The sequence below is a fragment of the Trachinotus anak genome, unplaced genomic scaffold (assembly GCF_046630095.1).
Source record: "Trachinotus anak isolate AG129_WGS33_773 ecotype Australia unplaced genomic scaffold, CSIRO_AGI_Tana_v1 ptg000010l, whole genome shotgun sequence".
Classification (NCBI taxonomy): Eukaryota; Metazoa; Chordata; class Actinopteri; order Carangiformes; family Carangidae; genus Trachinotus; species Trachinotus anak.
Window position 1 is genome coordinate 15611878 of NW_027273861.1, and position 23027 is coordinate 15634904.

Sequence of the window (23027 nt, forward strand, 5' to 3'; positions counted from 1 at the left end):
TCTTCGTGTGTATGTGTGTGTGTTTGTGTGTTTTAGGAGGGTTCAGCAGATTTGGTGCCATTGGAGGACGAGTGGAATGAGAGGAGAAGGATACAGATGACATCTTTAATCGGAGGGTTTAAAGGTAAGCATAAATCTGTGTGTGTGTGTGTGTGTGTGTGTGTGTGCGCGTGCGTCATCGAGGTACCCATGTGTATGATCTTGTTCAGTGGAGTGTGAATAATGTGACTGAGTGGCAGTTGAAAAACCACTGAACTTTTCAGTCCAGATTACAGCGGAGCAGGATGCCTTGAAGGTTAGCTTAAAAGTAACAGTTTCCTGTACCCGGGAAGAGGAAAGCTCTGACCTGCAAACTTGTTAAGCTCTGACTGACAGAAACAAGCAGCGGGGTAGAGAGATGGGCAACATAGCATTGTGTGATTATAAAATTCAGCCTTATGGTGACATTAAAAATGAGAACAAATCTCTTCTCAGCTGTTTTGTCCTTCAACAAGTGTCGTTATACAGTCCAGTTGCTGTTTTTTAAAAAACGTTTCCATATAAAATTGTCTCATCAGGTTCAATGCTGGTGAGCACAACTTCTAAGGATTGTCGAGACAGCGATGCAGACCTGGACGTGGATGGAGACGATACTCTGGAGTACGGCCGAGCACAGTATCCTTTACAGTGAACACACAGTTCAACAGCACAGCATTTTACTGTGTATTCAAGTTTATAGTGAAGCGAGAAAAATCTGGTACAAAGTGAATAAAGTTTAAAAAAACAGTGATAGATGAGAAATTATAATTATTAACATTTTGCAATCGGTCATGTTAAGAGCAATACTGTCAACATTAAAAAGATGATTAAAGATGATTCAAAAAATGACACATTTACTGGGAGAAAGTTTAACAAACTATTTTTTTTCTCACAACCCCCTTTATTTTTTTAGGTAAACAGTATTTCTCAGCATTTTATAGGTCTGATATGTGTTATACACTGTTAGCTCCCACTATCTTGTTGGTCCTGAGTTTTGTTGTCAGATACACAGAGACAGATGTGATCCCCTGCTCAGGAGAAAGCTCCAAGGAGACGACAGTGAAGTATGTGTCCCACCTGAAATAATTATATATGCCGTATTCCTGATAGGTTTTCTTTTAATTAATTTTAATTCAGTTTTCTGGCTTTTGAATTTCTGTTTTCTTTTATTTTTCAGCAGCAGCACCAGTACATTGCCTGATTCCAGAGTAAACCTAGACTTTTCCAAATGGTTAAATGATGGTGAGTTAAGCAAATTATGTGTGATTAAATTAGGAAAAAGGGAAGGAGTGACTCTTGAGAATTCATAAGAACAGGTTTTTCAGGAAGATGTTATTGAGTTTGGTCACGGTTTATTCCATTATTTGTTATTTGTTTGTTCACTCAGGGAGTCCATCTACCAGCAGTGGAGAGAAAGTGGAAGGAGGCATAGCTGCTCCACCCAAAACCTGCAAAAATACCGAGATAGAGACGTAAGTTTCACTCACTCTTTTACACCGCTGACATGTTTGTGTCACACTGCTAGAGACACCCTCATTGCTCATTATTTCAAAAGATGTCAGTGTTAGTGACACAACATACCCCCGGTTGTGATTGATAGTTAAAAGACAGGGGTTATTTATTGTTTCTATCTTTTAAAGAAACAGCTAAAACATTCAGTAAGTCTTTTGTCTTTAACCGGTTATATTAGAACAACACTAAAAATTCCTCAAGCTCACAATTGCTTGTCTGTAACACAATAACGTCCTTTGTTTGAATAAATAACTCTCCTTGTTAGTAGCACTTTACTACATCCGTCTGCTCATTCTGTCTGAGATGATGTAACAATCTTTACAAAACAAGTTTTTATTGTTGTCACTTCTAAACTGATGTGGTTTGGGTCTCACAACTGACACCAAGTTAAAAATCAAATCAAAAATCAGAACAAATCAGTAAGTCCTATCACTTTTTGTACCAACCTCTTCCTGCTCAGGGTCACAGGGCAGACTTAGGTGAGTTGGGTGTAGCGAATCGCCCACGCTGGGACACACATGAATCACAACTGAGGAAGTGTAGCTATCCCCTCCTCAGTGTCGTACACGCTCAGACTACCTGCCCCTGCTCCCACCAGCGTGATACACAATACTATATCAATGTGATGATATCATCAATCAAGGTCATAGCAGGCAACGCACGCATGTACACACATTTCATCACACTTAATGCACTGTAGCCCGTCTGCCGCGATGTACAGTATGTTTGCACATAAAGTCTATCCGGTAATTGTGAGCGTGTTTGTGTGTGTGTGTCTATCTCCGTGAGGACCGTGACACCTCACCCCCCCCCATCTCACCTCACCACCCCCTCCATACACTTATGATAAATGAGATAGCGAATGCAGGCAATGTGATTGCTGCTAAATTTCATGCTCAGTGTCCATGTTGGCCAGCGAATAATTTAATCTGTCTTCGATTTATAAATGACTCTCCAGTGTCTGCCTAACTCACGCGCCCTCCCCTCTCCCCTCCTGTTACCGTCCATCCGTCCGTGTGTGTGTGTGTGTGTGTGTCTGCACAGGCTCTCAGAGGACTCCACACTGACAACTCTGGATGCACTTAAAGCTCGGATACGGGATTTGGAGAAACAGTTGTCTAAAGGGGACAGATTTAAATGCCTCATCTGCATGGTGAGTACGAAGGCAAATTAAAGCGACAGAGCAGACACACAAAGTAAAGATAACAGCGCAGTAACAGAGAAACGGATGATATTCCTGTAGGGACCTGTGTTTTGAGCCGGGCAATAAGTCAATATTATTCGTCATGGTAATAGTAAAATAATATTATTTGTCTGACATCACACTTCAATTACTGTGCAGACTCTCAGTATGATAAGTTGACATGAAATTGTAATTGTAATGTGTCAGATCTGTATTATGTTAATATAGATTTATATTGAAACCTGGCTCTGACACTCAAATATACTGATTAGATTTTTTTTAAAGACAATTTTAGTCTTGCACTGTAACGATTGGTCAACTAAAATTAAATAAAAATGATATAGTTCGTGCTCATGCTAAATTAATCTACACTATCAATTTGTCATTTAAGTAATATATTGAACTAAAATGCTACACAGTGGGAGAATTTACTGCTTAATTTACCTTTGTGTTATAATTGTTTTGGACTGTTGATTAAACAGAATGAAACAATTTGATGTTTACCAAGCATCTGAGAACCTAAGAGATCACTAGCTTTATTTTTTTTTTATTTTACAGTGTAAATGATTAACTACATTGAAAATTATATTTATAAATTATAATCTTATCTCTGATACCAGCTATATAACTCTATAACAGCACAAAATGTAAAAAACTTCAAACATTTAAACTGCAGTTTTAAAATTTTGTCCAGATGGACCTTTGATCAGATTCTTGTACATCTGCATACACTAGTGATCCAAACTTTTATTTTGAAGGAGGCAGGTCAAAGAGGTTCTAAAGTGATGGGCTTTGCTTATTCTGATTTTAAGTTATGTGGAAAAATGCCAAAACAATACGTATTTTATCATCTGTTAAAATGGAAATGGTACATTGTAATACAGCATTAAACACCCCGACTGGATCTTTCTGTTCATGAAAGCTGCTTCAGTAAAAGTTGATTTTAAGGGGGCGTCTCCCCCCGTCATGCTCCTCCTGTAGTTTCATATGGACATCTAGGGGCAGCTTTTCGTACTGCATTATCTCTGCATCATCTCTCTCTCTCTACAGGACACATACACAACTCCGCTCACTTCCATCCAGTGCTGGCACGTTCACTGTGAGGAGTGTTGGCTTCGAACGCTGGTAAAACATAAAATTCTTCTTGATTCCTATGAACATGTGAATGAAGCAAAATTCCCAGAGCATGTTTGGTAAAAGTGATTTTTTTTTTTTTTTTTTCAGGGAGCAAAGAAGTTGTGTCCTCAGTGCAACACCATCACCTCACCTGGAGACCTGAGGCGGGTTTACCTGTGACAGGGGAGGGGCTTCTTCTCTTTTAGCCAATCAGGGGTGGACTTGTGGGCAGCTGGCCTGTCATAGACTCCCACCCTCCTTCTCCTCCTCCTCCCCACACCTTCCTGGTCATTTCTTTACGTCAGTATACTCCTAAATTCTAAGTTGAAGAAAAGCAAACATGACCTTTGACCTTCCTTTTACAGCCCTGTACAATATCCATGTTCCTGCTGCAACATCAGCCAGATCTGAAGAAACATTTAAAACCAACTGAGAGCTCAGGCACTGAAAAACACATAGAAGAAAATGCTTTGGGACAATATTTATCAATTTTGTATTCCTTTTCCCTGTTTTATGAAAAAAAAAAATCACATGCAAAGCACATGTACATACTTTTGTGTATGTTTGGATCGGTGTGTGTATATGATGTTGACTAGCAGAACAACCTGACTGTATTTACTGTACAGAGTCTTTGATTAGATCATTTATCATTTGTTTAGCTTCTGCAGGTTCATTAACAGTAATCTCATTACATTCAGGCTCATTTTTGTCTTTGTCATTGATGTCTTTCTTTGTACAGGATCATTAAATCTAATTTTATCAATGTTACTACAATAAAAATGTGCGTCTAAAAACATGACTGTTTAACAGAATCTTTGAGCTGTGGGGATAACATGGATATTCACCTGTTGAATGTGTGGTTTTTACATGGAAAGAAGAAGCAGCTCGTGTTGGTCAGTCCCTTTGACAGTCTTGATATGATGACTGTATGTGGTGTATTCACCCTTTAAGAAGTGGGTCGGTGCGGGATTAGCCAGGCAGAGCCCATAGCAGCTCATCTGGAGTGGAGGGACACTAAACCCTGCTATTCTTGGCTTTTACTCGACCACTCAAGCTCTGACACTACAAGAGTCAATCACACCACATACAGATGGAAAACACCACAAAAGTCATGTAACTTAAAATCAGCAGTCAGTTAACAGCTGTATGATTCATATGTTTTTCTTTCAGTTTTTAAAATGTAACTCCATTAGTGGGAAGAGTAAAGGAGCAGAGCAGATGCCACATTTCCACCACTTATGTGCCCTTGAGCAAAGCCTCTCTAACTGCGGGGCTTCTGGGTATGAAAATGTGTAACTTTCTAAGAGTGAACAATGCATTCCTGAATTGTGCAAATCTTCAACATCATACTGGATTTGAATAGTGACACAATCATTTGTTTATGAAAATTTTCTGGTCTTGTGATCTGCACAAGGTGTGACCTGTATGGACGGAGTGGATAAAAACAAGCCAGCATGCACATGTGTGATTGGTCGCTGAGCTGAAGGGAGGTAGTGGTAATTCAGACTGACAGTGAGCTTCAGTGAATCAGTGTGACACTCTCTCTCTCTCACACACACAAACACTCGCACACACAGAAGAATCATCTGTTATTGAACGCCTCTACCACACGATACAGGATCTGTGAGAAAAGGTAAGATGGACTTTTTACTTGATCTTGCAAAAAATGCACTTTGATTCATTTACAAAATTAATCTGTGGAATTCAAAAACATACAATAAAAAACATAGTTATTTAAACACTAGCAGAATTACTCATTACTAATCAGTTGCTTCAGGTGAGGATTCTTAGTTGAGCCTGAGTGATTCAACTAAAGCTAGAAGAAAGGTACATTATACTTGTATTGCACTTAACAGATAATAGAAGTTATACAACATAATATAGTTCTACCTAAAATAAATTAGTCATTTGACACATGTCCAAGATTACAAAGAGTAAAAATGTCTTATATGAAAGTTAAAAGTAAACCTACATAAGCATGATCAGCAAAATGTACTTAAAGTACTAAAAGTAAAATTATTAGTCATGCTAAATGGCCTCTTTCACTCTATTATTACATATATTATACTAGTGTATTATTATTATCATTAATGCTTTAACATGTAATCAGCATTTTAACACTGTATAGCTGGTTGAAGGGTGGCTCATTTTTTTAGCCTTGGGTATTGCAGTGTATAACAGTGCAGAAAAGTAACAGGTGGCTACGGCTGTCATATAATTGTGGAGTAAAGAATACAACATTTCTATCTGAAATGTAGTGAGGTAGAGGTATAAAGCTGCAGAAAGTGTAAATACTGATGAACAAGATGAACAAATGCCCTAAAAACTGTACTGAAGTAGGACACTTGAGTAAATGTACTGTTACACTCCACAGTTTGTGTCCTTTTTTTTTTACTGGTACTGACTATGTATGTGTTATTAAGTAATTGTGTTAATGGTAATTCTAAATGAATTGATTCAACAACATCCCTGAAACATCATTCTCTCCTAGTGCATCAGGTAACTGGGCCACCTGTCCAGGACTCTTTGTGCTGCCTGGCCCAGATCCAATTAATCCTGCTGACTGACCTGCCGTGACTTCATTAGGAGGCATTCTTAACATTAACCTCAGGGCCTCTGGCTGTCTAACAAGTCAGCAATTAGGACATGGATGTTTTTCAATATTTTAATTAAGGAACTAGGACATAGGGAATTTCTAAGTGTTAATTTATTATGAGTGGAGATTAAAGCCACAATAATATAGGCTTTTAACCCTCTACAGTATGGGCCTGTTGGGATGTTTCGTTATGACAGTGTGATGGTTAAGAGAAGCTTGGATCAAAGGATTAGTCTTATAGCGCCTTAGGTGAGTTAGCAGGGGAGTTGGTGAGCTTCACCAGCACTGCAGTAGTAATGTGTAGGAAGACGGGGAGTTTAACAATGTAATATACTTGAAAGAAACCATAGTTCACCATTCGGGAACTATGGTTATGAATGCCATGCTGCCCTGTATCTTATTCTAGAAATGGCTGCCACATCTTTAATGCTGGATTTCCTCTGGCACAAAAGCTCTGCTTTTAATCTGCTCCTGGCACAAACCTGAGCTCACTCTGTCCCTGTCTTTTCCTGTGTGTGTGTGTGTGTGTGTGTCTGTCTGTCTGTCTGTCTCAGAACAATGTCAGGATTGAGGCCCGTGGTGCTAAGCGGCCCCTCCGGAGCAGGAAAGAGCACTCTGATGAAGAGGCTGATGAAGGATCACGAAGGCGTCTTTGGATTCAGCGTGTCACGTACGTTTGTGTGCCAACTGGTGATTGGCTTCCTCTGTGACATCCTGTCTGCGGAGGACAGGAGTCATGGCATCTGGTGCCGCACTGGCCTGTACATTTGTGCTACATCAGTAAAATTTGTAATGCTGAGACTGAGGGTTTTAATGTTGAAATGTCCTCCTCACAGACACAACAAGAAACCCCCGACCTGGAGAGGAAGATGGCAAAGGTACGGTAGTTCTGGCTCAAAACAGATAGGTGATTGACATTTTCATCACCTTCACACTGAGATTCACCAAGCAGAAGCCCTAGGCTTCGGTTTGAATCTGTGCCGTGGTGGAAGTATATTTTATAAACTAGGGTATTTGACAATACACCTCTTTCCTTTTGTTTCTGTACTGCCAGCCTCCCCTACCTGCATGGTCCACAATGATTCCCACAACACTTCTTACTCCCAAGTGAACTGCACAAGTGGTTTTGTCCCCGCTGTATAGCTCCCTTGATATAAAGGGATAAACCTTTTTTCTGTGCCTTTTTTGCTTTCTCCATAGGGCTGAACAAGCTCCCCATGCTTCTTGGGGCTGCTTTACTGCCCGTAGCAGACGTCTTATCCTCTGAAGATTTAGAAATGTCAACCTCATTTTCGTGTCCAAACGAATCAGAAACCACAGATGAAGGTGACCTCAGTGTGATTCCTGATCACAGGTTTTTTTTTTTTTAAACAGAGGGAAGGGGGTTACTTTCATCATCCTGGCACGCTCTCATTGGATTCATAGGAACAAGTCATGTGACAAACAAAAGAATAGAAACAAAATTAAAAAATGAAATGATCTCAGGAATCAGGATCAGACAGTCTACACTTTGGAGTAAAAAGCTTTTGAAAATAGCCCCCTGTGATGCCTCAGTAGTGATCCCCATCTTACAGTCGAGTGAGGTATAACTGTCCCATTTCCCACTGTGGCTGATAGAGCACTGATGATTTACAACCAACCATTAGCATCACAGGAAAACCATTCATTAAGTGTATTCATATATATATATATATTATGTGTGCATATATACATATCTATCTATAGGATCTATCTGACCTTTTCAAACTACTGTCACGTTCGTTTAATGTGTTAAATCTTTATTCAGGCAGACAGTGGTATGTTATCCATGTTTCTTTTTTATATACTGACAATAAGACACACACCATTGTTTTATTAATCCAAAATATGTACCATCATTTGAGTAACACAACAGTGGATTTTTCTCACTTCGGGTCAAAATCAATTTTTAATCTTAATCGTGTACAGCAGTTTTCCTGAGTGCTGTTTAAAATCTATTCTATCTTTCGTTCAGACTACAGCACAGTCACTTCCTGTTCTTTTCCTTCTGACTGTTACTTAAGTCTCAGCCGACTCCATCCTTATTGTTATGCTAATGATTGTGTGCTATCACAGTGGCTGTCGGTGGTAGTAGTAGTAACGTGTTTGTCTCTAAAACTCTGCTGTTTTAGATCTCCAGAGGTTTTGATGTTGTGAAGATTATGGCTTATGGATCTGGTACGGACAATAATGTGTTGCCTGTGACTGCTTATACTAATTGCATCTTTAGAAAATATTTGACTAAAAACACATTTCTCATCTTTGCATGCTTTATGTTTAGAGCCTGTTTTTTTGGGGTTTTTTTTGCAATTCCATCAGAGTTGGAATTTCAGTCAGAGGAGACCATCATGCACTTAGACACACACTATCAGCCTTTGAAATTGTGGTGGATAGATAGATATTATCCAGTGAGCTGTTCACATTGAGGTTAACCCCTGGGTCTGGATTTTCTTTCATTTTGCCTGTGATCACTGTGATGTTCACTATTTATTGTGGTAAAGCTGGGGTCATCCTTCACTAAACTGCAATTCATCTCCATTATTTTTGCATTGTTCATTTCCAAGTTTTCATGTCACAGCCTAGATTTATTATTTATTGCATCTTACAGACTACCACTTCACAACAAGAGAGGCCATGGAAGAGGGCATCAGCAAGGGCGAATTCATTGAGAACGCAGAGTTTTCCGGCAACCTGTACGGAACAAGGTAAATATTTGCATCTCTGCATCAATGTCACCATATTTATAGCCATGTTATCAATGGCATCTGAATTAAAAAAATATGAATTAGATGTGTATTTCTTATATATTTCTGTGCACATTTCTCTACTCAATCAGTTACAATTGTTTTTTTTTTATATTATTTATTTTTAAATGTATCCCAGTTCCATAAGCATTTGACTGTGATACCTAGAACTTCATTTGTGTGATTTAATTAATTAATGGTCTAAAAGCTGTTTCAGAAGCTTTTTACATCCTGCCTACAATGAGAATCTGACATAAAATAAAACCCAATAAGATAATGGAATATCAGTGACACAAGTATCAGTCAAAACTGATTTAAAAGAAATGAAGTCAGCTGCCTTGTATAAGAGAAGACTCTCGGAGTGGGCCGCAGGGATCAAGAGGCTATATAATAGCCTGGTGACAGATGGAGCTTTAATGCCCATTAGGTCAAAAAGAGCAGCGCTGCAGCTCAGCACCTTGTGTCACGTTTAATCTCTTGCTCTTATTCGGAAGATAACACACTCACTGCAGTCTGAGCAGCCTGGATCAATGCAGCGATCCTCTTACCTTAGTCACTACATGTGAGGAGCACAAAATGACATGGTTACACATTCAGTACATGTTTGGACATTGTCACTGTTCCTGTCTGTGGTGCTTGTTATTTTAAATAGGTTTGTGTTTGGTGTAGCTTCATACTGTAACGCTGCGCTGTTTCTGTAGTAAAGCTGCCGTAGAAGACGTGCTGGCCAAGAACCTAATCTGCATCCTTGATGTGGACATCCAGGGGGTGAAGAGGATTAAAGAGACTGACCTGAACCCCATCTACATCTCCATCCAGCCTCCCTCCATGGAGATCCTGGTAAATGTCCAACTTTATATATTGCATTTATGTAATATATTGCAACATTTCCATTTCTGCACTTGTTCCTTGCCTGTGCAGCTCTCTTGCTGAAGATAATGTCTTGTGCTGTTTCTCTCAGGAAAAACGTCTGAGGGACAGGCAGACAGAAACAGAGGAGAGTTTACAGAAACGTCTGGAGGCAGCACGCATTGATATGGAGCTCAGTAAGTTTCTCAGAAGTTCTGCTTGATCATGATGCTGAAATAAAGAGAATCTGCTGTTGCAGTTGATTCATGTCTTTTTTTCTAGGTAAGGAGCCAGGAGTGTTTGATGTTGTTATCATAAATGATGACTTAGAGAGGGCCTACAAGGAGCTTAAAGATACCCTAAATGAGGTGAGTAAAAGAACAAAACATAGTGGCACTTTATTTGCGATGCTCTGGACAAGACAAAAATGCTGATAGTATTCCTCATCTCGCTTTCTACAGGAAATCAAAAAAGTTCAAGAGGCCAAATCATAAGATGGAAACAGTAAACACGCCTGAAATAAACTCCCATCTGAAGAAAAGTTTGTTTTTCTTTTACCCTCCATGTTATATGCTCAGAGATGCTCAGGTGGAAAGGAGGGACTCTGAGTTGAAAGGTACTGTTTTCTGAACCAAGAGAATGGGAAACGGGGGGGGGGGGGGGGTTATTAGGGGGGGGTTATAGATTTAGATTTAGAACAATTCATGGTCAATATCTAGGTTAGAAAATCCTAACTCATATTATTTCGGTTGCCTGGCTTAGCTACACATAATTAAATATATATATTAAACTTAAAATAGGAACAACTGCCAAAACCAGTGTGGAGTACACATCAGCATCACCAGACAGCTGCTGCACACACCACCACCATGAATAGTTAGAAATTGTTTGCAAAATAATCACACTTTTACTTGTTCTGTTGAATTCTAATCTAATAGTGGGAATACATTTACTGATAATTAAGTATAAAATTGTGGTGATTTATACTGATGACTAATACTATGTTATTAGTCATCAGCATATTATTACATGAAGATAAAGTCACTGCATATATTTGTGTATATATGTGGGGCACGGCTAGTACATTTAAAACATGTGCATGTATGTTTGTGTGTGAGGCTGAATAAAGAATTTGAGGACAATCACTGACCACTTTTGTGCCATTTATTATCTTTCATTCACTAACTCATTCAGGTGGGTTGTTGGCCCAATATATTATATTAAACTTAGAAGCAACTCATAAAAGCTTTCAGTCTAATTAATTCCCAATTTATACATTGTAATCTTAAGGTAGAACATGTTAAGAGTTCAATAAAATACTGTATATAACAGAAATATATCTGCCTTCTGTTTGGAGCAGAATAGCACAAGAAACATTTTTTACTGTCAGACCAAATATGTGCAGCTGTCTGATACTGAGGTGCGAAACATGTCACAAAGCAAACAGTGTGCACTCGTGCATAGACTTAACCTTATCCCTGATCTGTTTCCATGGAAACCAAAGCAAACAAAACGCACCGCACTCTCATGTACAAAGTACAATCTGGAAACTCATTAAGACACATCACATTTTGATAATCAGAGGATAGTAAAAATGATTTTAAAAATCTGACCACACAGCTGAAATGAAATGAAATGTTCTGGTTATAAGGCTGCGCATTGTTTAGGAAAACCTGCTGGAGAAAGAAAATCCTACTTTTTTTTTTTGGCATCAATGCCTTACTGGAAGAAGGGACCCCGCAGCTTGGTGTGGACCAGGTCTCGTTTCTCCTCCTTTTGCTTGAGGTAAGCTTTGAGCTTGTCTGTGGAGAAACACACCTTGGAGTGTCGGGCTTTGTGTGGCGCACGATGAGCACGCAGCCATGGGTTCTGGAGACACTCTGCTGCTGTGGGTCTCCCCCTGCAAGATCCAATTTTATCATTTTGTCATATTTGAATATATACATACTTGTGTTTGCATCACTGATGCAACTTTCCACACTAATAATCTTTGGTTTGCATCAGATGAATGAGAACTTCAAAACAGCCAAAGCAGACTACATTTTAACAGATGCACTGACCAGGATTTGTGGTTCAGGCTGCTCTTCATGAAGTTCAAGGCTCCCTCTGACAAACCAGGATAACAGCGTCCAAACTGGATCTTCCCCTTCTTGATGTTTTTGTCTTGCTCCCAGCTGAGCTCTGCATGAAACGGGCTGTCGGCGCTCAACCTAGTAAAGAAAACAATTACACAAAAAAAATGCAGTATATATATTACTAAATAAGTTAATCATTTTGCCTCGCTGAACTACAGATGATTTTGTCTGCAGCACTGGTAACACTTCAGTTTCAACTGAACTCAAACTACTCATAACCCGAGCGAATAATCCTACAGCCTACCTAAATGCCAAGAAAATATAACAAAGAGAGAACATTCAGAAAATTTAATCTGTAAAACTGGCATTTTGTCAACTACTGATATCTACTATCCAAAGGAAACATTAGAATTTGTTACGCTATTAATTATAACTATTTTGCAAGACTGAGAGCCACCTCTATCAATACCAATCATCAATACTTTATTTTGGATTTAAAATGTTTTCAGATGTAAAAGTAAGATTTTAACCCAACAAACATGACCACATATTTTCTAAAACTCAAAACTTGCCTGCTGTATAAAAGTGTCTGCCAAATGAGTAAATGTAAATGTAATTGTAAATATTTGTACTTACATGATGAACGACAGAACTCCAATAGCCCAAACGTCAGTTTCGGGCCCGACACCCTGACCCTCCAGGATCTCCGGAGCTTTAGGAAGGACAATATAAACTGACAAAATAGACACAGGATATTGTTCATAAAGAGTTGAGCTGTTACTGGCTATGCCACATTCACTCACATGCTTAATTTTCTATATTAGAAAAATGACTCAAATCAGAAAGAATTGGATAAAAAAAAAGATACTAAAATGGACTTGGGTTTGTTAGGTTATGGTAGCTAGGATCAGCTCAGCTGGATGAAGTTAGGCTGAGTTATTTCCATCCATCAATCCATCCTCCCTTAAAGAATATGTACCTTTGCTGCGGCAGTCTGTTGAAGGCCATGACAGTCAAAGGTTTAGTACATTAGAAGAATCAAAAACAATGCAAGCTACAGAATTTAGTTTGCCTTTTGAAATGAAACAAGAAATACAACAGTACCTTTGCTCTCCGACATGCCCTGGATGTGCTCGATGTTGAGGGGTTGTCCGGGTGTATAGGACTGGGCTGACCCAAAGTCCACAATTTTCAAGTGGTTACCATCATCCACCAGCATGTTGTCAGACTTCAGGTCCAGGTGGATGACTCGACGGCTGTGAAGGTAATCGACTGCACTCAGAATCTGAACCAGCAGCTCTGCGACATGAGCCTCTGCATACAGATCTCTGAAAGGACAGGGACACAGACAGGCATGTTTGTTAAGCTTAGTTACAATATGTGTTGGATTGATACATATCGCTACGAGTTACATAAAAACAATCTATTAGACATAGATCTGAAAAAGCCCTAATCTAAGAAAATGAAATCTCTGAAAATTGTCTTCTATAATTTTTTTTCTTCTTTTCTTAGACTCAGTGGGGCCTCCTTTCCTTTCTGGAATCATGTAGTGATCAGTCTTGGCTGGATGACTCCTCCAACAGGCCTCTCAGGACAAAACATAGAGGAGGCTTTACACTGTAACATGGACAAACGTCCACGATGAAACAGCGGAAATGTGACCTGATGTTGTCAGGGCTCACCACTCATTTGGAAATAATGCTCATAAAACCATAACTATCCAGACGGACTTTCTTGACAAAATGGTTCATGGTTGATGAAATGTTTTGCACTAGAATAAACCCACTGAGTAGTCATAGTCACGTGATCAGATGTTTGGCAAAAAACACAAAACACGCCCAAGTCTTTGATGTTTGCAAAGATTGATATTCTGTTTATGGGCTTTATTTTACCTCGCAGCCAGACTGTAGAGCAGCTCCTTGCCGGGACAAAGCTCCTCCACTAACACCAGGTAGAGGGAGGTGAGGTAGGCTGTGTGTAGCTGCACCAGGTGTGGGTGATGAAGCCTCCTCAGCAGCTGGTACTCCCTCAGCACCAGCTGTCTCTGCTCTGCCTTGTAAGGGGTGATCTTGGCTGCAAACACTTGGCTGGTTTCAACATCCCTACACAGGGTTATTACGCTGAAACGACCCCTGAGAGAGAAGAGAGCAGGATGGAGAGGTACAGAGAAAGACTGTGTGGCAAACTGGTGAGATAATGGGAGATACGACAAGACTGCTCTTAACCTAATGCATTGTTGGACTGGTTCCAGTCCCTTTTGACCCCGAATAAGCAGCACCACTTTCAGTACCATTGGTACATGAAACTGAAGTGTTTTTTCTGCGTCTGTTAGCAACACAGATTTCAATTTTTGTCATAAGAGGAGAGAAAAATAAAGATATTTAATATCAGCATTAAAAAAATCTGTTTCAGACTTAAGAAACCTGAAAAGTTACACCTCAGTTTCAAAATGAAACCTACAGGGAAAAAACATTATCATGTGCCATCCAACTGAAATAAATACTACAGTAAAAATAAAATATTTATACTATATTTAGGTTATTATGAAGAAAAGGGACATTAAAGCTTCTCCCTTGCATGTAATTAAAAATCCCACCTGTTGATCTCAGAGAGGAAGCTGAAGTTCCTTTGTGTTGTTTGTCGTTCTGATCCAGTGACCTTTGACCCCAAGTTCTCAGTCAGGGTTAGAGAAATGTGAGTCTCTATACAACAAAGTAAATAGAGTAAAATGTTATAACCCTCAATGCTGTAAATACTCTGTAAAGCAAAGTCCTAAGTGGTAACTGTTCAGAAATACTACACTACTAAATTACACATATGCAACAGCAAACATGCAAAACTGTGCTTGGGAGTATTTTTCTCACCTTCGGGATGAGTAGCCATAACAACAGGTGCTGAAGCGTCACTGAAAGGTCCTGCTCCTGTCTTGGTGATGCAGCCCACCCTGAACACATAAGACGCTCCTCTTGGTAAGTCCTTCACCGCATAGCAGCTGTCTGTCACCTCCTCTGACAGGACTGTCCACCCCGCACCTGCAGGGACACACGACACATGAGATTTACTGCACATTCTTATGCTCTTGTCATAGATTCAAGTGACACAGGTATTGTAGTGATATTGTGCCAAAGGATATTTAATTTTTAACTTGAAGAAACTTAAAATCAACTTGAAGACAAGTACTCAAAGCCAAAACAGTCACAGTCCTGGGCTTTAACTGGCTGTCAGCTCCATGTAATTAAAATTATCTAAAATGGTGACCGAAAAATATCTATTTCCAAACACTATGTTCTGCACATCTGATGAAATGCTTGTTAAAATGCATGGATTTTTAAAAATGCAAATCTCTGAGGTAATTTTCATTATGAAACATTTGGCCATATATGCAAATAGATTTTATATTTTAGTAACTGGAACTATTTGGTGTCCTTTTAACACAAATTATCATTGTAATTTCTGTACTGCTCTGTACAATCTCTGCAAACTCACCATCTGTACAGTACTGGACGCAGTAGGTAACAGGGTCACTAGACTGGACTGGTTTCCAAACCAGCAGGACTCCACCGTCATCTAACTGGAGCACGTCAGCCTTGTTGGGACGGACTGGCACATATGGAAATAATGGACAACCAGGCTTATAGCAAAAATGACCACATCATAGCAATTTATGTGCACAAATACAGAATCCATAGAATGTAGCTCATTCATTACCTTTCGTCTTTTTGAATGCAGGTATTTTGAAAGAAGGCAGGATTTTGGTCCTCTTTTTTGGACTCTCAAGACCAGCACTACGCTCCCTTTCAGGTGGGATGGGAGCTGCTCCTTTTACTATTGGCCCTGTTACAATGGACAAACAAAACCAAGAGGAAAAAAAACGGGTTGGATAGGTTGGATAAAATGCACAGTGCAATGTCAATGTACAGTATAGATGTACAATATACAACTGATCAGGTAAATAAAAATAAAATCACACTGTCTACACACATTTTTTGTTTTTTATATGGATGCTGCTTAACACCCTTTCCAGTTTATTTATGAAATAAAATTTGCATCATTTGCAAAAACTCACCTCCTTTACTCACATCCTCCTTACTGGAAGATCTGGAGAACAGTTTGGTCAGACTGGACGCTGACGCTCTCATTTTCTTCCTCAGAGACATGGTGGGTGTATCGGGCTTCATGATCTCTCCTAATGTGGGTCCTAACTCTGTGTTCTCCAGCTGAGAGTATGAATGGCTAGTCCAAGACTGCCTGCGGAAGATCTTCAGCAGTCCCAGCTTGGGTGACTTTCCTGTGGGTGGTCGGGCTTCCAGGGCAGGAGCGGATGCATGCCTCTGAAGGCCATAGCCTTCCTTCTTGTCCCTGGCCCTAGGAGGCCTCACTGGAGCCTGGAGAGAAGAGAGGCTGGGACTGGGGCTGGGGGTCAGCGGGAGACCTGGCTGACCTCTGCTGTTTGAAGATAAGTTGGGGTTGGAGCGGGTGCGGTTTCGCGGTGGTGCCTGAGGAAACGACCCTCTGGGTTTGACTTCTTGGAATGAGCAGGGGGATGGAGAAATCAGAGGCTCCCCCTGATCATCATACCCCTCACTTCCTCCTGATCTGTATCTTCCTCTGAGATGACCATGACTCAGCTCCTCACAGGAGCCGAGTCTGCTTGAAGACTCTGAGCCACCATGCTCTAAAATAGATGACTCAGCCAGGGACCCCTGGGAGCCAGCAAAGGTATCTCCCTCTGTCTGCTCCTGGCCCAGCCTGGTGCTCATTCTGTTTCCAGCAAGGAAGTCTGAGGGACCAGAAGTTCCACCCAGTGTGTGAGTCCCATGTACAGGAGCGATGGAGCCACGTCTTCTAGTAGGTCGCCGTGGGCTCGGGATGGCCAACAGGTTTCCCCCTGCTACCTCATCATCTGTAAAATCTTCCTTCAGGCTTTGAGAGCCTTCTTCTTCACCTGGCATTGTGCGCTTGGGTGAGCTGGGAGACCGACGCGAATACTCATCAAGGGACCTGCTCCTCCTGTGAGGGGGTACGTTGCTGTGGACGAAGCCAACTCCACTGTCAAAGGAGCAGGATTTCTGCATTGTGGGCTGGATAGATCCCCGTCTCTGGCTGCGGTTAGTTTCCGTCTCATCCTCAACATATTCAATAAGAGGTTCATTGAGGCGTCCTGAAAAGCTTCTCCTGAGTGGTTTGCGGCCTCTCTCCTGTTTTTTGGCCTGGAATTTGTCCCGTAATGACATGTGTCTGGCAGACATGGGTGAAAGCTGATGAGAGGTGCTGTAGAAAGTACTTCGGATGACGCTGCCCCGGGGGATACGACCTCCATCACTTCCTGAACCTTCATCCCAGTCAGACAGGTAGAGAGATTGACTGCTGTCCTTGCTTAACCTACGCTCCCTCTGAGGTGTCTGTTGGCATGACACATCTGATGACGCAATTGACTGTCTGCTCATACTCCGCTCTAATACACTCCTCCTTCCTACCATCTCTCCATCCTCTTCCTCCCCTAATGTCATGTCCTCCTCCTCTGCATCTAGGTGGCGTTTGGCAAAAGGCTCAGGGATTTGTGCTCTCTCCATTAAAGGATCATAATCCTCCTCTGTTTCCTCCTCCTCCTCCTCAGTCGGGCTGTAGTGCCGGAAAAAGTCCAAAGAGTCGGCTTCATCATACTCAGATGATGAGCCGCTGCTCAGAGAGGTGCTGCTGTGTTCCTGGAGCTCGCGAGGCACTGTCACAGCAGTCTCTCTGAGAGGAGCGTCCAGTAGCTCAGGGATGGGCCTCAACGTGAGAACTGACCCGATGCAAGTCAAAGAACGCTGGGAAAATACAGGGGAAAGATAATGCCTAAGACATACTGAGACAATACGTTTTCTCTCAGGTAAACCATATAATCTGCTGTGAAGTCAACTGATATAATCATATTATACTTTAAGATTATCAACATTCAAGAAACTGGTTAGTTTCATTTAATGATACAGAACTAACAGCAACTAACCTGCCATTTCCTTTTTGAGATATATACTTTCAAACTTCTTGTGTTGATTTCATCAGTATCTTCTCCTGCATGTTCGTCCTGAAAACAGTTACAAAGATTTGTGTATATAGTTGATTTGTGAAAAGTCTTTGAATACAATAAAGTTTGATTAAAACTCCTTTGTGTTCTGTTTCCTCTCACCTGGAACCATTCATGGCTCAAGCACTCAAAGGCAGATGGTCGCTTCCTAGGCAAAGGAAAATTGGAAGTGTTCAGACATGTGCTAAGTTGCACCTGAAACCACACCTAACAATGTTGTCAGGGTGCACTGGTAACCTAAGCACACCACTCCATCACCAGCTATGGGAGATCGAACCACTGAGCTCAGCAAAAATATGTTTGATTTGACCAAATTTGACAAAGTTTAAAAGTAATTTTAAAAGCAATATTATTATTATTTGGTTGTGACTGGATTGATAAGTGGTGGTCTCAGCAATTATGAAAGAGGTCCCCTACTCTGGATCTGGTTGAAGGACCAGGTGGAGAAAGTTCTGGGCCTCAGGGCTCCTGTACGTGACATCAGGAGCATCCCAGTTCAGGGTCCCCTCCCCCACTCTCAGCAGAGTTGCCCGGTCCGTCTCACCCACAAAAGGGCATCGACACACCAGACTGTCAAGATAAAGATAAAGCCTGATGTAAATAGCTAACACAAACTCATGGGCTCATTGATATACTGTATATTTAAGATTTTGAGAATATTAGACATACATACCATAGATAGGCTATAACACCCACAGCCCTGACAGAGACAATAAGAGATATTAATATAATATTAACTTATTATGCTCTCTAATGTACAACTGTGCATCATATGGTTTATTGTAAATCATTATTATCTTTTATTTAAATCTGTAATATCAGAGTGGAAGGTCTACAGCAGCATCAGAGAATGTATTGTATATTATAAATATAATAACACATGATAAAAATACACACTTGCATCAATCTGATGTAAGTCTCAATAACCAGACGACTCACCAAATATCAGTGGCCACAGTGACTGGTTCTTGGTGAACAATCTCAGGTGCAACGAACTCAGGTGTACCAAACATGCTGTACTGGTGTCTGGATGTGTCTATTTCTTGGCAAAAGCCAAAGTCACAGATCTTAATCTCATCTCTGGGCGGATACACCATTAGGATATTATCAGGCTGAAGGAAGTGTAAATAAAAATGGAGAATTAGGAACCGCATCAAAAATAACACAATAGTCAAAAATTGTATGTTGGCTGGACTGGGAATCTCACTTTAATGTCAAGATGCAAGATGTTCATGCTGTGAATGTGACCAACACCTTCGAGGATTTGCTGTATGTATGACTGAACCTGAAATAACATGTAGAATATTAGAGCCACACATAATATTTCCAAAAAATATTTAAAAAATAAATAAATAAATAATATATATATATATATATATATATATATATATATATATACACACACACATCTCTTAAGTTTGTACCTCTCTCTCTGAGACTGATCCTCTCAGTAATAAATGGTCCAGAAGTCCATGAGAACAGCAGCTAGAAATGGTGTTAAAGAACTCTTAACACAAATCAAACTTAACAATTTACGCCGACTGTAAGGAAAAGCAAAGATAACATTGTAATATTTAAGAGGGAGGATACATTTCTGTGATCAGCACCAGAGTGCGTCTGGTGCAAAAGAAGTCCAGCAGACAGGCCACTCTGGGATGAGCCAGACGGGAGAGCAAGTCTCTCTCCTGGAACGCCCTCGTCCGCGTGCTGCTCCGCAGAGGCAGGAACTTGGCAGCAAAGACTTCACCTGTCCTTCTGTGGATGACACGCTTCACTACCCCAAATGTTCCCCTAAAACAAAGAAAGATGATGGCAGTCATGTCAAAACCTTAGCAGAGACCAATGGACAGCTTGAACTACGTCAGTAAAATGTAGAGCTTCACCTTCCAATTTCATCATGAACGTCATAGACGGAGAATAACTTTCTTCTCTTCCCCAGCTCCACCTCTCTCTCCTGGCACTCCAGTGGGCCTATAGAGAAACCACACCCTGTGAATAAAGATGGTCAACCACACAGACTAACAAAATGAAATCTGATAATAATTACATTGAATGTATCTATGTCTAAGCCAAAAAAACAGTTACATTTAACAGTGCATGCTGTTGTCTCACCTTCCTCCACCGTAAGCTGAGCCTGGCACGAGGCATGGCCAGAGGCATTGTAGGCGAAGCAGGTGTATACGCCGCTGTCCTCGCCCTCAGGGCACACTATGGTCACTGAGCAGCGGGCACCATGCTGTACTATCTCCACATTCTCATTGGCTGCCAGCTCCTCGTCATCCTGCAATCACAGAAGAGGAATGAGGGGACTGGATAGGGAAGAGACAGGGATTACTACCGCTCTATTTTATCAGTTAACCTTGGTCAAATGTTTTGCGCTGTAAAGTCTTAAAACAACGTGATGACCTCTTGCAACCACCTGTGAGTATGAAGAGTGGAAATGTTCCCATAAAAGATCTGCTTCCCGTTTTTTGGTTGTTTTTTTAATTCTCACAGGAGACAGAGAGGCAATAACATCTGATATTGTAATCACCGATCTACACTGATCAGTACCTTGTACCACTGTATATTAGGAGTAGGTCTTCCTGTGATGATGGCAGCAAACACAGCCGGTTGGCCGGGCTCTACACACAGGTCTTCAATGGGTACCTGGATGGAGGGTGGAGCTGAACAGGAAATTAGATCATTTAGGGGGCATACTAAATTTGATAGCAGTCATATTCTTATGTATACTCTTATGACAAGAATACCATCTGTAATTTCCTGCATTGGTTCTGAGATGTAAATCTCCTCCTCCTCTTCCTCTAGGTAATACAGCGGCTGCTGAACCCGATCCATGGATGTGGCAGCAGGAACAGTCTCCTCAGTGCTACACTCTGCTCTGGAGGCAAAGAGAGGATGAACAGAGAAGTTAATTATTAAATGCAGTTGATCCATAATGATGTATATTAACATTTCAATAATTAAAAAAACTACTTCAATTTACTCCATTTACTTTTTACCATCCAGTACTAATTTCACAACTGTGAAACTTACCATTAAACTAAGAGATTTACTGACCGCAGATTTTTTTGCTGGTAGTGGCTGATGCTGATTTACTTCAGAGGAGGGAAAGGAAGGTCAACTTACTGTTCAGAGTATCCAGGAGGGAAAAGCATCTTGGCAATAGAGGTGGGGCTAAAATCAGTCTGTAACCATTTCTTCACAAAGGCGGTGGACCAGCCCTCTGAGTCAGCATCTATCAAAACCAAAATGCCACTCAGCAGGAATTTAAGGATCACAGGCTTAGTATTATAATATATTTTCTGACTATATTTGAATTATCACTTTGCCTTGACTATAGTGTATGTATACTGAAACATTGGAGAGGGAAAAGTGAAAAAAGTACATTACCTTTCGTACCACCAGCAGTAATACTGCATTTCTTACCTCGGGACTTGAGGCTTTAACCCCACTAACCCACCACATCAACAGGACATGGGTGCATGCCCACTCCTGCATGGGTGCAAAGGGAGCACCCGCCCAGCACATGACCATCTTGTGTTCGTAGGAGTGAAGAGTTAGCTGGGCATGCGTTGGCAAGAGGAAAAAGGGGAATGCCGAGTGGTTATTTGTTATCATGACAGGATGACTTACATGGAACGGTCCATGTGAGGAACTTCCTCCTTTAGGACTAGTAGAGGGAAGATGAAGAAACATGTAGGTTATAGACAATGAAAGGGAAAACACTGTGAACCGGTGTCCAAAAGCCAGAAAAAATGTGAGTGAGACAACTTTATAGTCCATATAAAGTATATCATATGTCAAACTTACAGCAGGTTTTTCATCCACATCATCTAATAATTCCACTGAATTTAGCTGAATTCTATTATTTACTCTGTTATACTAGTTTTATTTCTGACCCTGTCTGATAGTAACAGTAACTGTAAATTAATAGATAATAGCACAGTTTGAAAATCACTACATGTTATAGGACAGTAATAGCGGTACTTGCTATATTTAAATTACTGCTGTTAGTTATGGCACCTCGGTGGCTGGGCTGACTTTTGGATGATAACATGAGTCTAATGGAGAAAAATGATCGAGTCTGTTTCAATCCATGCCCTGTGTGGAAAGTGGAAACATGATGAACAACACAAAATCATTCCATACAATAAATGTATCATTGTCTTTTCATGAGTGAGAGGAATGCTGGGTAATACAGTATGGTGTCTATGTTGAATGATACCCACTAGATCCCACTGGGTTATGGCTAATAAAAGCTTGTTTTGACATACTTAGAAATAGTTATGGTTAGGGGTTTGTTTGTTTTCTTAAGAGGCAGAGGTTAAAGTGCCTCAGGCTCAACACTAGTTAGTAGAAGAGATGGAGTGAAAAGTGGCACAGATTAAGGATCAGAGAGCAAAGATTAGAATTGGTTATGCGTAGGTATTAGGTCAGAGATGGTTATGTTCGAGTATGGGTTTAGTGTGGCTAAGGTCATTGTTGGAGTCTGGATGAGAGATAAACCACTGACACTTGCATTCAGAGAGAGACACAGTGTGTCCTTGGGAAGGATGCATTAGCTTTCACCTACTGCATGCATGGTGCATCTAACTCAAATGGAAACAAAAGACATGGAGAAATGAGAAATGGGGAAATAAGAAATGACAGTGTATATGTACCTTCATGTCAGGCATACCACTATATAATGCAGTTAATAGTTGTGAAGTCACATTTTCTGTGCCATGCACATAGAAACTACGTATTCTTTCTAAGTCATGCTTTAGGCATTCATCTACAGGCTGCAGTCCATCCCATAACCCCAGAGGATCTAGTGACAAGTGGTATGGTAGTTGGAACTCCTTAT

At 40.6% G+C, this 23027-nt stretch overlaps 3 protein-coding genes across 11 annotated transcripts in view; 2 read left to right on the forward strand and 1 right to left on the reverse strand.

Annotated features, from left to right (window-relative positions):
* The window catches only part of rnf220b (ring finger protein 220b), a 29083-nt gene extending 24465 nt beyond the window's left edge, over positions 1 to 4618 (forward strand). For 6 of the 8 annotated variants that reach the window (XM_071487878.1, XM_071487884.1, XM_071487882.1 and 3 more), the window contains 8 exons: positions 37 to 124; positions 558 to 654; positions 1023 to 1082; positions 1196 to 1260; positions 1406 to 1490; positions 2575 to 2683; positions 3764 to 3838; positions 3938 to 4618. In XM_071487878.1, the coding sequence (XP_071343979.1) occupies positions 37 to 124; positions 558 to 654; positions 1023 to 1082; positions 1196 to 1260; positions 1406 to 1490; positions 2575 to 2683; positions 3764 to 3838; positions 3938 to 4009 (651 nt within the window). In that variant the 3' untranslated portion in view covers positions 4010 to 4618. The remainder of the gene's footprint in view (positions 1 to 36; positions 125 to 557; positions 655 to 1022; positions 1083 to 1195; positions 1261 to 1405; positions 1491 to 2574; positions 2684 to 3763; positions 3839 to 3937) is intronic. The other 2 variants (XM_071487883.1, XM_071487885.1) reach the window with 2 other exon arrangements.
* A 726-nt stretch (positions 4619 to 5344) lies between these two features.
* Positions 5345 to 11046, forward strand: guk1b (guanylate kinase 1b). 2 transcript variants are annotated; one of them, XM_071487895.1, is made up of 9 exons: positions 5345 to 5462; positions 6980 to 7095; positions 7262 to 7303; positions 7626 to 7751; positions 9052 to 9148; positions 9889 to 10027; positions 10149 to 10233; positions 10319 to 10404; positions 10498 to 11046. In XM_071487895.1, the coding sequence occupies exons 2-9, from the start codon at positions 6984 to 6986 to the stop codon at positions 10528 to 10530; spliced, it is 720 nt and encodes a 239-aa protein (XP_071343996.1). In that variant the 5' UTR covers positions 5345 to 5462; positions 6980 to 6983; the 3' UTR covers positions 10531 to 11046. The 2 variants fall into 2 exon arrangements, with proteins under 2 accessions (XP_071343996.1, XP_071343997.1); XM_071487896.1 differs by lacking the exon at positions 7626 to 7751.
* A 136-nt stretch (positions 11047 to 11182) lies between these two features.
* The window catches only part of obscna (obscurin, cytoskeletal calmodulin and titin-interacting RhoGEF a), a 39090-nt gene continuing 27245 nt past the window's right edge, over positions 11183 to 23027 (reverse strand). The window contains exons 57-80 of the mRNA XM_071486706.1: positions 21308 to 21487; positions 20929 to 21059; positions 20732 to 20844; positions 20291 to 20459; positions 20062 to 20149; positions 19769 to 19969; positions 19603 to 19663; positions 19386 to 19463; positions 19118 to 19290; positions 18852 to 18878; positions 18596 to 18748; positions 18281 to 18326; positions 18101 to 18178; positions 16178 to 17921; positions 15820 to 15945; positions 15598 to 15711; positions 14976 to 15143; positions 14708 to 14813; positions 14004 to 14243; positions 13216 to 13439; positions 13091 to 13105; positions 12748 to 12844; positions 12097 to 12246; positions 11183 to 11936 (exon numbers count right to left, since the gene is read on the reverse strand). Of these exons, the coding sequence (XP_071342807.1) occupies positions 11756 to 11936; positions 12097 to 12246; positions 12748 to 12844; positions 13091 to 13105; positions 13216 to 13439; positions 14004 to 14243; positions 14708 to 14813; positions 14976 to 15143; positions 15598 to 15711; positions 15820 to 15945; positions 16178 to 17921; positions 18101 to 18178; positions 18281 to 18326; positions 18596 to 18748; positions 18852 to 18878; positions 19118 to 19290; positions 19386 to 19463; positions 19603 to 19663; positions 19769 to 19969; positions 20062 to 20149; positions 20291 to 20459; positions 20732 to 20844; positions 20929 to 21059; positions 21308 to 21487 (4663 nt within the window). The 3' untranslated portion in view covers positions 11183 to 11755. The remainder of the gene's footprint in view (positions 11937 to 12096; positions 12247 to 12747; positions 12845 to 13090; positions 13106 to 13215; positions 13440 to 14003; positions 14244 to 14707; positions 14814 to 14975; positions 15144 to 15597; positions 15712 to 15819; positions 15946 to 16177; positions 17922 to 18100; positions 18179 to 18280; positions 18327 to 18595; positions 18749 to 18851; positions 18879 to 19117; positions 19291 to 19385; positions 19464 to 19602; positions 19664 to 19768; positions 19970 to 20061; positions 20150 to 20290; positions 20460 to 20731; positions 20845 to 20928; positions 21060 to 21307; positions 21488 to 23027) is intronic.